The 14,389-nt window shown below is 47.6% G+C and overlaps 1 protein-coding gene across 4 annotated transcripts in view; it reads right to left on the minus strand.

The window, feature by feature from the left end:
- LOC105560784 (rho GTPase-activating protein 100F) overlaps positions 1 to 11,101 on the minus strand; it is a 69,581-nt gene extending 58,480 nt beyond the window's left edge. For all 4 annotated transcript variants that reach the window (XM_012010193.1, XM_012010194.1, XM_012010195.1 and 1 more), the window contains exons 1-2: positions 10,948 to 11,101; positions 2,197 to 2,440 (exon numbers count right to left, since the gene is read on the minus strand). In XM_012010193.1, coding sequence (XP_011865583.1) covers positions 2,197 to 2,415 — 219 coding nt within the window. In that variant the 5' untranslated portion in view covers positions 2,416 to 2,440; positions 10,948 to 11,101. The remainder of the gene's footprint in view (positions 1 to 2,196; positions 2,441 to 10,947) is intronic.
- Between the last annotated feature and the right edge of the window lie 3,288 nt (positions 11,102 to 14,389).

The following is a 14,389-nucleotide window of genomic DNA, read 5'->3' on the forward strand; positions in this document are numbered from 1 at the left end:
ATGCCTGTTCTACAATACGTCGTATGTTGCTGTCGGATGTCGAGAGAAAGGGAGCCGAATCCGAGCTCTCAAAAATTATTGTGGACGAAATCCGTAAACTGTTGACGTTAATTCCGCGGCTGTATTGATAACGGTACACGGTAATGCGAGATCGTGTATGATGATGTATTTTATGAAGTTTACATGGCGCGACCGCGTGATAAATCCAGTTGCAACGCTATCCTCGGAACGTCCGCCGATATCGGGGTCTGCGGATACACGTGGCGGCCGGCGGTAGCGAGACGCGCACGTGAAAGCGCGTGACATTAACCCGATTAATCTCGACTTCGCCGATGCGGACACCGTTCGACGTGCTCGGACGGTGTAAATCGAGCGCGGTGGCACTCGATCAGCGAGAGGCGAGCTACGACCTATCGACCTATCTTAGATAAACCGACCGTGTTTCCGGGCGTCGTACTAAATATCTCGATAGGAACGATACATTAAGAACAATACTTTCTTGCAATGGCGGATCTCTCGGGGAATTTTACACCGCCGTTCTCGTTCTTTTCGTTGTCGAAACGAGATCCATCGGAAACTGAAATCCGAGTTTTATTCAACATACTCGCAACGTAATGTTAGCGGTGTTAATTTTCAAACCGATATCTTCTACTCTTGAGAGATAATTCTGAAGAGAGAATTAAGTTCTATATGTTAAATTGCAGGGTAACATTTTTTAACGCGACGTTTCTGGCTTAAGGCTCGAGAGTGGACCTTGCGAGAGGGAAAATCGCGTGGCCGACCGTCCGGCCGTTGGAAGCCCACCAGACGATTTATCGGGACAAATTGAATGGACGGAAATACGAAGCCGGCACTCGTCAGCGGTGTGCACGAACGACTTCGGGCTTCTGGCGCCACCGTTTCTCAATTCGCGGTATACGAGGGGGATGGGATGAGGTCGAAAGCGACTTCGTTTAACCCCTTCGCTCCCGGCGCCCCATCGCGTAAGTACAATATAAACGTAGTTTTTCTTCATTTCTAATGAAGCAACACAAAATAGTCTACCTTGGAAGATGTTACTTCCGCGATTATAAAACTTTTGCAAAACTTTAATGTTGCAATTCGATGCGTTAAATATTAAACGAATCTAGCGACCACGACCGTATTATGTTATCTTTATTATTCTCATTGGAAATGACAATTGTGCGCGTTACGTGTCATTGAATTTCATTACTTATTTAAATTCTGATAAAACTTGTTACTCGCCAAAATTGAGCTCCTCGCGCGCAGCGTGGAAGATCTAATATCGAGAAGTGAAACTTTCGACGGATTTAAACTTCGGGAGTAGATAAAATCTCGCTCTTTACAGATGATTCCGAGTTATTTTAACGGAAACTTGATTTAACGCTTGAATGGTATCAATTACATATTTGACGTCGAGATTCGAGAGTCGTAAGTTTCCCCATCGGGTATAAACTTACGGAAAGTGGAGCGCGGCGAATGACGGGGTCGTCTTGGTGCAGAATGTAAAATTAAATATATGTGCCCGTACGAATAACTTTTGCATCGTTGGTAGCGCGCAATACTATACGTCGGATAAAAGCTACGATATGAATGAACCCGTGATGGACATGCCGGACGATTCGCGTTTGCCCTTTAGCGCGTGTAATACGCGATTCAGACGTAACACGAACGTCGGAATCCTCGCGAGGAAATGAAGGGTAGAAACGCGCGGGAAAAATCTCCGCGACGCCGTGGCGTACGCGGTCGTTCGTAAAGGTCTTCCTCTTCCGGGAACACTGCAAGACTGACGCGCGATCTTTAACGTATGATGACGCAGGGGGGCGAGCCCAGCTCGATCACCACGGGAACTCCGGCGCATCTGATTTGGCTCGAATCCATCGCGTTTATCGGCAAGATCTAAGCTCGATCTTGCACGCCCGCGCACACATACAGTTCCTAGATAACTGTCGATATTTTCGCTGAGTCGACTTGGAAAATCTCCGAGGCGTCTCTAAGCTGTCTATGAATATTCGAATACGCGACTCTCTCGTGGCGAGGGAAGGGGCTCTCCCGCGGAGAGATTCGGTTGCAGGCTCCCGGAGTTTCCGGGGGTAAAGGGGGACGGGACCATCCCCCGTTCATCGTGACCGGTGCGCGCGATCCGTCGTACGAGGTACGTCTGCGTGTGTCAATCGTGCGTTCTACTGCACTTACTTTCCTGCGGCCGCAGCAGAGCATGGCTGCTGCGCTGCAGCTGCGGCGAGCCGTCGACGAGAGTTGAGGCTGATGACAGACGTAGCTGAGTCGTGCGCCCCCTTCCCGCTGCAGCTGCACCACGCGCACCTGCAGCTGCCCTTGCTCCCGCTCCCGCTGTCCTTGACCGACACCGACTCGACCACCGTACTTGATGCGCACGTGTTTTCGCCACTGCATGAGTTCGGTGCGTCATGCCCTCTTCCTGAAATCACGACAGGTCGGGTCAAAATACGCGAGCCCTCCGAAGGATTTTTCTTTTTAACGAAGGAAGATCAGCGAGTCCCTTCCTTCTATTTTATCATAAAAATATAAAATAATCAACCAATAAGAGTATTCTTCAATGTCGCCAGCAGTAATTAACGTCAGTACTTTCTTAACCACTTCTGGCACTTTTAATAATACAGAACAGAGAATAAAATATCAATTCTACACTATATACATATGTTTTTGGAACGGTGACCGCCGCGCAAATTATGCAGCAAGCAGAGAGAGAGAGAGAGATTATTATCGGAGAACTCGGGGTAGTATCGGTGGAATTATGAATTCAGGTAGTTCAGCGGCGCAAGTATTACGTATAATCGCCCGCGTATCGAATGGACGTCGGTTCTTAGGCGGTTAATTTACGCCGACGTTAATACACGGTTAATATTGAGGCGCGCGCGCTCGTATTTTATCCACGGACGAATCATAAACTTGTAATGGATCCCCCGTAATAATCCCCACGTGTCGCTCCTCTCATTTTCCCGTTCGCCTCTCTCTGCCTTCCCCTCCCCTCCCCCCGCCTTGCCGCAAAACTGTTTCCTCCGTCGCGTCTCATTAACCCATTTTCCCTCTCGTTCTCCGATTCGCGGTTATCTTAATTTATTAACGGCCGGCCCGTATCCGCGCGCAATCGATTACCGATTCGTGCATGCAGATGATTCCCCTCCTCCAACCCGCTCACCCCTTTTTTCTCTCTTTCCTCCCCTCCTCCCTCCCCCTCGCGGACCGACGACAGTTATATAAATCCCCGAGAACGTGTGTACTCTCTCTTTCTCCCGGCTTTCCCTCATTCTTCTCCCTCCCCCGGCCTCTCGCCTGCTCTGTTCCCGTCCTACATTTCTATTATATCCTCCTACGGCCGCGCGAAATGTCTCTCCGCTTTTTTTCTCTCCTGCCAGAAATAATCGCGACACGTGATGTCGGCATTAATAATTGAAATACGCGCCCCCGAGATGCATCGGTGTCGCAATTTCGCTCGATAAAACGAGGAGCCTCGCCCGATTCAACGTCCTGAATTTGCGATATCAGTACCCCCCCCCCCCCCGTAACTCGGCCCCGCTGCAATTCGTTCAAATTCGTCGAGGACTCTGTAATATTGATTATTTAAAAGAAGAGAACGCATGCATACACGGAGCGTTTTACATTTCACATTCCGAGGCTGCGGGGGAAATTTGGGACAAACATCAAGCGCTCGGGACAAAACGGAAAGTCTGAGAAAAACAATGCATTCCGTGTCGTCGATGTATTACAACACACTCACATACGTATATTCGATTAAAATATTAATAAATTAATAAATATTAAATTGTAGAACCAAATCGGCGATATAATTTCGACCGTAATTCGATTGCATACGTAATTAATGTGCAAATTCAGCATTTTGGCCGAATTGTGATCGGCAATATTGCTTATAGCTTCTCGCATTCAGATTTAATAATTATTTCCGATGTTAGTACGCACAACACGAATCGAGGTAAATATAATTTCGTCAAAGGACACAGAGTGGAGAGGGAAGGAAGGGCGAGGGAGGGGGGTGGGAGAAGCCGTGCTCCTGTCAAATATTTAAACGCTGCCCGCTTCATTCGATTCTCGGGGCAAAATACAAACATCACCGGTTGTTTCAAGACAATCGATAATGTTACGTGTTGGCACGCACTTACTCCACTAATAAATCGCCGTCGTTCGCGAAAGTCGCTAAAATTAAACGTGACATCTCTCGTCCGTGAATCTTCGTTTCTCCCGCTAAAAGGGTGAAAATGAAATTCCATCGGCATGCAAGTGTCACGAGAGTCTATAACATTAAAGATCGATCGTCCCCTGCCCAGCTTGCCAAATTTAAGAGAGACGTCACTGTTAGAAGCAGTGTGTGAATATTACACACTTTATCGCATGTGATGTGTGTCCGCCGTTTCAAGACGTCTGTAAGTGTGTGACTTTTTCATGCACGAATGGATGTTTGATTTTATTGGCGTGTGTGACTTTTCGCACAAATGGAGGTGTATAACTTATTTAGGTGTGTAATTTTCAAGGTGCCAATAAATATGTAAAAAAGATTGCACTACATTGCAAATCCAAGTGTTTTACTACTATACACATATGTAATTTGGTGAAAGCACTTTTTACACGTTTCTTGCCGTTTAAAACAACTATAATTACATTATATGATGCGATCCAAGTGGGAGGTTAGGTTAGGGAAACGGGAGGTTAGCGGAAAGAGCATGAATCAGAAATAAAGAGGATGAACGAGGTTTCCGAGATGTTAGCAATAGGACACAGTCTAGACTTGAAGGCACTTTATTCACGATCGTCCGAAGCACAAAACGGATGGGATAACACACGGTAGGATATCCACAACGAGCACTGATTTCGCACGATGTTGTCTGGAGTAGTTGCAGTATGTAACTGATCAGTGTGTGACTAGTAAGTGCGTTACTATACTCAGTGTGTGAATTTTCCCACAGTGTATTATATTCAAACGTATAGAAATATTACACATGTGTGAATATTACGATGTTTGACTATTTCAAACAGTATTAGATGTTTGATAAAATCCACACATTGAAGTGTGTGATTTCCACACATTCTCTAATGCATTTCACACGCGCATGTTAAGAGGATAATGCATGACGTTTGAAAAATTATGCATGAAATATGTGTGACGCATTAATATTCACGCATTTCAAGTGTGTGTTAATATTCACACATGTGTGATAGATCTACTTCTAACAGTGGTGATAATCCACAAGGTGTAATTTCTCGCGATTAAGAAACAAAAATTCGATTCTACGAATCAATTACAATACAAGATAATTCGGAGCATCGTGCAGAGATAAAGTCTCTAAAAATTCCGGCCCACTGACTCAGTTGTAAATCTTTAATCTTCTGAATCTCTCCACTGTTAGAAGCAGTGTGTGAATATCACACACTTTATCGCATGTGACGTGTGTCCGCCGTTTCAAGATGTCTGTAAGTGTGTGACTTTTTCATGCACGAATGGATGTTTGATTTTATTGGCGTGTGTCTTTTCACACAAATGGAGGTGTATAACTTATTTAGGTGTGTAATTTTCAAGGTATATAAATGTGTAAAAAAGATTGCACTACATTGCAAATCCAAGTGTTTTACTATTATACACATATGTAATTTGGTGAAAGCACTTTTTACACGTTTCTTGCCGTTTAAAACAACTAATTACATTATATGATGCGATCCAAGTGGGAGGTTAGGTTAGGTTAGGGAAACGGGAGGTTAGCGGAAAGAGCATGAATCAGAAATAAAGAGGAAGAACGAGGTTTCCGAGATGTTAGCAATAGGACACAGTCTAGACTTGAAGACACTTTATTCACGATCGTCCGAAGCACAAAACGGATGGGATAACACACGGTAGGATATCCACAACGAGCACTGATTTCGCACGATGTTGTCTGGAGTAGTTGCAGTATGTAACTGATCAGTGTGTGACTAGTAAGTGTGTTACTATACTCAGTGTGTGAATTTTCCCAAAGTGTATTATATTCAAACGTATAGAAATATTACACATGTGTGAATATTACGATGTTTGACTATTTCAAACATTATTAGATGTTTGATAAAATCCACACATTGAAGTGTGTGATTTCCACACATTCTCTAATGCATTTCACACGCGCATATTAAGAGGATAATGCATGACGTTTGAAAAATTATACATTAAATATGTGTGACGCATTAATATTCACACATTTCAAGTGTGTGACGTGTTAATATTCACACATGTGTGATAGATCTACTTCTAACAGTGTCGTTGAAAATCTTATTAAACACTGGTCTTTTCGCGATTTTCCAGTTTTCTATATCAAGCGTCACATATAATTAATGAAAAGAAAGAGAGAGAGTGAGATAGGGGGGGGGGGACAAAGAGCTGAAGAGAGAATAGAGTTGGAACTATTTAAAATTACACAAAGAGAATCATCGAATTAATTACAACTTTGTTGAATTCACTGTTGATCACGTTACACGCGACAGTTCGTTGACGTTCATATTTTCCCAATTTATTTTCATCTCGATACGAAAAAGAATCACAAGCTCGGTATCGCCTCCTCTCGGAGTTGGATTTCTAATATTTGCGATTTGAGATAGGTGACCCATTTCCCGGACAGCCTATATATCGAACATGATCGGATAATCTATGGTACATGCCGACACGCGATCACGGTTGATCTGGGGTCATAGCGCGGCATGACAGGAATCTCATGAGCCACGTCAGTCGCGACCGGCTATGCCGAACCGCTCGGATTACTATTTCTGCGACATTCTGTGTCAGACTCGCTCATTAAGATTCAATCAAGTGCCGATGCACGGCCTCTCTCTTTCTTCTTTTCTCTCTGCACGATCCTTGACCCTTTATTGGTGTCTCGCCCTAAAAGGGACCTCCCTTCCGCTCGTTCTTTCTCATCTCGAGTCCAAGGGATCTCCGTATAATTCCACCCCAAATCGTTCTTTAATTTTCTCTCGCAAAGGTGAAGACAAAGGAAACTCATCCTCCACGAAACGAACGGTGTTACGCTACGATATTACTGTGTAAAAAAATTCGCATTTTTGCAAGACTTCCCCGCTCGTGGAGTTTATGCGCACTGAGAAAAATGTCCGATTAAATATATAATCCAATTACACAATAACAAACGGATATATCCAATTAAATTGTATATCCGACGAAAAATATTATCGATTTTTCAATCAAATTTCATCGGGTGTATCCATAATTTAATATGGAAAACGTAATCGGAAAAATTAACCGTCGCAAACGCTATTTAATCGGTTTATCCGATAAAAATTTTTCTCAGCGCGGTAAAATCACTAGCAATGGTGCACTGAGAAAAATTTCCATCGGATAAACCGCTTAAATAGCGTTTCCGACACAGTTGATTTTTCCGATTGACTTTTCCGATTAAATTATCCAAACGTCCGATGAAATTTGTTCGAAAAGCCGATGATACTTTTCATCGGGTATACAATTTAATCGGACACGTCCGTTTGTTATTATGTAATTGGATTATATTCAATCGGATATTTTCAAACATTCATGCACGATCGATCGACGAGACGTGAGAAAGAATTCCGACAGCGTGTTTTTCGTCGAAATATTGTTTAACAGATTATTATCTTTGTAATAAGTGTTACGGTATTCACCGAAGGAGAGGAATTTCTGCCAAGTCAACGCTGTGTTCGCTGCAGAGATAGGTTTGCTGAAGATCTTGCCGTTCGCGGCAGAATTTAAATAGCCGTGCTGAACAAAATTCAAAAGCACCGATAATTAAAAGCAAATTAACGCCGCGATCGGCGGTGCGTCGCGACGATAGCGCGCCGCGGCAAATTAAGGATAAACGAAAGTATTGTATTATTAGCGAAAGGGCCAAGTTCTTGTCACGTGTCAATAGTCAATGATATATTACCCGTGATATATGAGCGCCTGACCAAACTCCTGTCCCAACTCCTGACGGCATTACTTCGCCCGCGTCGCAAATAAATCGACGATACTTTTGAAGTTCGATCCTCCTGCGGATTCTCGCCTCCCACCCCCCCCCCCTCTCTCTCTTTCTGACATGATAGGTTTATCTTTCCGATAAACTTTATTATCCTCGACACCTTTGGCGGCGGCCCCGCCCGCGCTCGTTTACGCAATTTAATTAGAGCCAGGCGAACTTCATTCACGGAACTTATTCGAAACGCGCACATGTCGGGGGTGGAGGGAGGAAAGTGGAGCACGCCGAGGAAACGCAGATGTCGTCCCCCGGTTAAAAAGGGCCGGCGTCACACTCGCGTAATTGAACCGTCGAACGGGGGCAGGCGCGCGTTATCATTATCAGTCTCGTTGAGAAAAATAAGAGTGGGGTCGCGACAAAAAAAAGCGGAAAAAACGCGCTCGTTAAAAAAAACCCGCCTGTTATTATTAAAACGCTTTCTCTCCCACTTGTAACGAGTAAAGAGCTGAAAATTTCTCTCGTTACACCTCGTTATGCCGTTACCGTATGCCTCTCTCAAGAAGTACGGGTGTAAGCGCTTTCAGAAAGAAAACGCGCGTCGCGTGCGTCGCTGTCCCGTAAATTAGTTTACCGTAGTTGCGGACACGTGAATCGTGGAACTTTGCGCCGCCGCCCCCCCCCCCCCGCGGCCGTTCCTTATCTCGTTTCAGCCCATTCGATTTATCGCTCGCGTGCCCCGGCGATGGATCGGCGATCTCTCTCTCTCTCTTGCGCGCGCGCGAAATCCGCCGCGCGGACGGGGCGAGCGACGAGCGCCGAGCGAGGAGGGGCCGCGGGCGCTAAGAGGTCGCGCCGCAGCGCGGGGGCTTATCCCGCCGGCTATTGCACTATGCATCGTAATGCGGAGTCGTAAACAGCGTCGCTATAGTCAGGCGAACGGCCAATCGCTCCCCTGCGAAATTCTTTCGAGCCGGTGCGCGCCGCCAGCGGGTTAAGCGTTCCGCGGCGCGAGAGAGGCGACGGGTCGGGGGGCGGCGGGAGAAAGAACGAACGGTATATAATGATAATAATGCGCATGCAACGGAGGAAGATAAACCGTCACGCGCTCCCGAGGGTGCCGTGCACCGATTTTGTATTCCCCGTCCCCGTCCCCGGCCCCTCCCGTCCCCTCGCAATCGCGTAAATCTTCGAGAACGCGCGCCGTTCGTGCTTTATGGGGGTGGGGGGTGGGAGGGCCTCGCCGTAGCCGCCCGTGATTAAGCTTAAACACTCCTCGAGGCCCGTTACTGATTACGCGTCGGGGCGCTGGGAGATGCACGACGGAAGCGGCAACGGGAAAAACGCGGCCTCGGCGAATTTCTTTTTCCGAAAAACGTAGGCGGACACACGCACGCGGTTGCTTACCGCGACGCTTCCTCGCGAGGAGCGAGATTTGCGCGTTTTCGCGTCGCGTGGGGGAAAAAAAATAATTACGCGGGAAGATATTACCGTCGCCCCGTTTCAGCCCCGTTGTAACAGCTCGGACAAGATTACGCCGAGTGGCGAAATTTACCGCGGCGTGAGGGCATATTATTACGGCGATATTGCGTCGCCGTTGATACATTTAACTATAATTGAAGCATTTTCGGCCGGAGTTATGTTGTATAAGTGTCATAGCGAATCTATTGCCATCGTCAAATTGCGGGCAGCGTCCCCGACGGCTCCCGCGGACAGCCAGCCCGTCCTCGTTTACGCGCGGCGGTTCAATTTATTTCCGCGAGCGGGGGCGAAACGAAACCCGGCCGGGGCCGAAAGACCTCCCTGCCCACATTCGAGATCTTGCCACGTGACGATACGCGTGTACAAAACGAAACCGCCGGCCATCACGCTTGAGAAACATCGACTGGCACGAATTTTCCGTCATGCTCAATCGCCAATTCTCTACGTGACTTCGCGGAGGCGCCGTTATTACAGTTCCACGACACGTTACATGCAATTCATATTTCCAGGGTAAGTCGGAAACAAATAACTCTGGGCGCACGATTTCCGACTGACAGAGAAGAAGATTCGCGGAAGGAAACGGCGGGGGGGAAGAAAAAAAGTGGAAGAGGAAGAAATTGAACCGGCGCGGAATTGTAACGCGACGCGCGGAGAAAGATTTCGCAAAATACCGCGGCCCGAGCTCGTATTCATGCCGCACTTTCGCGGCAGCGCAAAAAAAGAAATGCAAAATCGGAAATTACATTCTGTCCCCCCACCCCTCCCCTTCCCGCGTTCTCTTTTTTTTAAATGTCTAGTTCGCGTCTGGCTTTCCATTATCCTTTCTATTTCTATCCGTTTTATAATGCCGATAATTCGACAACTCGCTTTTATTCGCCCGCTAAATTTACCCTCGGCTCCAGCTGCAAGGTTGCTTTTTACTAAATATAGCGATCGCCGTCGAATCTGATTATTCATCTTTCCGTTGGACTGCGGGGAAAAAAACAGTTAAACGGGCGCGCGAGTACGTAGAAAGGGGAAAGTGTGAGTGCCACAAAATGCACAGAACTCAGGTCTCGCGCAATAAAAGTCAGAATCTCTCTTTAACAAGACACAAACGTCTCGACCCCCTTCTTCGGGTCTTCTTCAGTGAAACTCGTTTAATTAAACCGAATAAAACGCAAGGCAAAATCTTAGGAAATCAGCGCACCACGTTGACTTCAGAGTCATCCTTGTATCTATGCTGGTATCAGTGAGTCACCATGTGGTCCTAGACATAAAGCGCACTGAATAACACAACTCGACAGAGGCGTCCGGATCTCGTGAATCGTTTTATTCGGTTTAAACGACTTTCACTGAAGAAGACCCGAGGCAGGGTCGAAACGTTTGTTTCGAAGAGAAATTCTGACTCTTACGGCGTGGGAACTGAGTTCTGTTCATTTTGCGGCTCGCATTGGCGCTTTCCCCTTTCCACGCACTTTCTTTCCGGGCGCCTTCGCTACCCCTTGGAGCTCCGTGTTTGCGTTACCTTCTAAAAACCATCTCTCGTGCGATGGGCCGGCGGGTCCCTGCTCGATCGGTGACTGGCGGTCTCTCTCATTCTGCCGGGCGTTGATTCTCACCCCGTTCCGTCCTCCTGAAAGATCACAAAGCGAGCCACCGTTTTACTTGCTTGCGCGAGTCGGCGACGGGCCACGTGACCGCGGCCAATAAATTATCGCCGTTATCGAGAGGGCGCGATTACCCCTGGCGGGGGGGGGGAGGGGGTGATGCGCGGCGGACGCGGCGCGAGGGAGGAGGGGGCGTAATACGGCAATTTTTCCCTGTAAGTAAACCATCGGCGCTTAAACGGCGCCCAGCACCGCCACCTAATGGCGTATCGAAGGCGCAAAGAAAGCGGACCGATCATTTCTACGCACACGTGAGATTAACTACGTCCTATCACGCCAGGGGTTACTTAACACCCTTACACACGCCACTTAACACTTAACAATGCCCGGCGATTTTTTTCCCTCGCAAATGCTACTTCAGCTTTGTGCCTGCCCCCCTTCCCCTCTCTCTCTCTCTTTTCTCTCGGTTCTTTACGCGCTACCTTCCTTGGAACGTTACGCTCGGCATCGCCATAGACTTGTGTACTGGACTGCGCCGTCCCTATGGACGCGCGCTGTCCTTTAACATTGGAGTGCAGGCATATCAAATGAGTCGTGCTCCCTCTCTCGCTCAGCGTTAAGAGTGGGAAGAAAACGAACGAGTCGCACAGAGACACATTGATTCACTTCAGCTCTCCCTCTCTTTCTATATCTTACGACCGACGCCTCCTACGGACGGCGCAGTCTGGTATATAAGTCCAGAGAGCCTGTAATCAGAGACTGGCCATAAGAGTTGGTCAAATTCCTGCGAGTGAGAGGGAAACGTAGGCTATCCCACTCTTGTACGACAAAAGCCTTGTGGCCAGTCTCTGATTACAGGGTATCTATATAAGTCTATGGGCATCGCATGCGGAGATCAGCAGGTATCTGACATTCACCCGGTGTTCCGGCAAACGCGTTGGAATCCGTTGGAAATAACCAGTTGAACGCGTAAGCACCCTGGACCTTGGGCTGTTTGCGGTATCAATAAACGACCCCCTCCGGCTCGTTTGGCGCGCGGTGTTTAACGCAAAAATCACGTGCGCGCGCGCCACGCCGACAAAGCGGAGCTGTTGAACGTGAAAGAATAATGAGGATCAATGAGGGAACGCGCGCCGTGGCAATTTGTTTGCTCGTAAATACATTGAACCGCGGCGCCGGCGGCCGCGCTCCTGTTAAAGGGCATAAACGCGGAGGCATCCGCGGGAGAAACTTTCGGCACACGGGGAGATCACAACCGAAGAAACTATTCGATTCCTACAGCTCGTCTAACTCGCCCGGATTCCGCTCGCCGCGGGAATCTAATTGAATTCTTTCATGTTTGACCGTTCATCGGGAATTTAGGCGTTTGCTCCGATTTCGCACGAAATCACTCATCTTTTTCGCAGGGAATTGCCTCGCAATCGCGCACCTAAAACGTATTTATTTATAGCGGAAAGTCCCCCGTTACGAAACAGCGGGGTTTCTACTAAATTGATAGGCATCGTCCGTTGGTTCCACCATGAATTTATTGCCCTTAGAGTGAGATCTGTTTAGTCGAAAATTCGTTGTTAGATCGTGTAGTCGCCGCGAAAGAAGATTGCGATTGAATTTGGATGTTGACAACCTGCTGTCTCATATCGGGAGTCTACCTCACAATACTTTTTTCTATATCTGGCAGTATAGCAAAACGATAGCCCGTCTGCGACGAGTAAAGACTGAAAATTAGAGCGACGTCGATTATACGCCAATTGTACATTTCCTTTTTAAGGCAACGCAACAAGAAACCGAGCGGAATTCAGATAATATTCCTCGAATGTCACTTCGGGAGAGTAGATCAGGCTTAAGCTTATTCTACAATGGACCAGGGTTGGGAAAGTTACTTTACAAAAGTATCCAGTTACAGTTACAGTTTTTTTTTCGCTAAAAATGTAACTAGTTACAGTTACTCAAAAAGTAACGAATCGTTGCTTTGCAGTTACTTTCTTGCGATGAAAATAAAAATATCAAAGCTGCATTTGAATTGTAAAGCGTCGGTAGAGGCGTTCATGCGCAAATGCAAGGCCTAATGCGGTCTGTGGAGGTTTAAAAAAATATATAAAGTTTATATGAAACTAATTAAATTAGTTACTAGTTATGGAAAAAATGTAACTAAGTTAAGTTACAGACGGAGAGAAAGTAACGAAGTTAAGTTAGAGTTGCCAGAAAAAAAGGTAGCTGCAACTGTAACTTTTACAAGTAACGAGTTACTCCCCAACCCTGCAACGGGCGCAGAACGCAAGACGCAAGGCCGCGACGCAAGAAATCGGCCAATGACAGTCGATCATTCTTCTCGCATTTGACTGCGATTGGTCGGCTTCTCGCGTTGCGGCTCGGCGTCTTGCGTTTCGCGTCCATTGTAGAATAAGCTCCAGGCGAATGTTTCGACGCGGTGACTCCACGTCCCCCGCGATAGTTTTTTTTTTCCTCGGGAACGAGGCGGCACGGGGGACGGTCCGGGAGTCTAGAGAGCCAAGTGGAAAGAGAGCCAAGCGGGCAGACGCAGTCGGACGAGACGTAGCGAAAACCCCGTGGAGATCGCCCACCGGCGTCGCTCGCCGCATCGAACGACGGCGCCGCGTCACCGCCGCGACGCCGTCGGCATAACCATTTACATAACCGACATTCAACTGGTTCTTGAACTTCGCTCTTCGATTCCTTTCTCGCCGTGGCGATCCTCTCCTATGCTATATCGATCCACGCTGAAAGGAGGGGACCTCGGCGGCGCGTGCAAGACGGAAAGGCCGACAGCCGGAAGAGGCGGCGGGGAGAAGACAGGGGGGGAAGGGGGTATTTTATTGTACGCGCCGGCTACATTGGTTTTTTCCTTGTTCTTTCCCAACGTTGCGCGCACGCACTCGCGGCGAGCCAGGGCACGCGGACGCGAAATCGTAGACCCGGTACTCGTAGTCGGATCCTATGTTTAAGACCGTTTTGAATTTATCTGAAGATGCTGTGTGGATTTTATTAGCTGCGGAGTGTCTAAAGACGATGCTAAGACGGTCTTAAATGAAAGCGCTCCGACTGCCAATACCGGCCATAGTCAGTACTTCTATTCAAGACCGTCTTGAGTGGATCTGAAGATTCTGTATGGAACATTTCATTGGCTACGGAGTGTCTTAGGGCAGTCTTAAATGTAAGATCTGACTGTGAATACCGCCTCTAGTTGAGGAATGCGATGCGAGGAAGACGGGGTCAGCACGTAAGAAACGTCCCCTAAAAACCTGCGACGTCGAAGAGCGGCCCGTTGACGCGCGCGTCTCACGCGAAGACGAGAGAGTGTTTCACGCGGACTAGGCGTTAGGGCCTGAGCAGAATGGCTGT

This window comes from Vollenhovia emeryi, unplaced genomic scaffold (assembly GCF_000949405.1).
Source record: "Vollenhovia emeryi isolate VEMERY1.0 unplaced genomic scaffold, V.emery_V1.0 DF939221.1, whole genome shotgun sequence".
Taxonomy (NCBI): Eukaryota; Metazoa; Arthropoda; class Insecta; order Hymenoptera; family Formicidae; genus Vollenhovia; species Vollenhovia emeryi.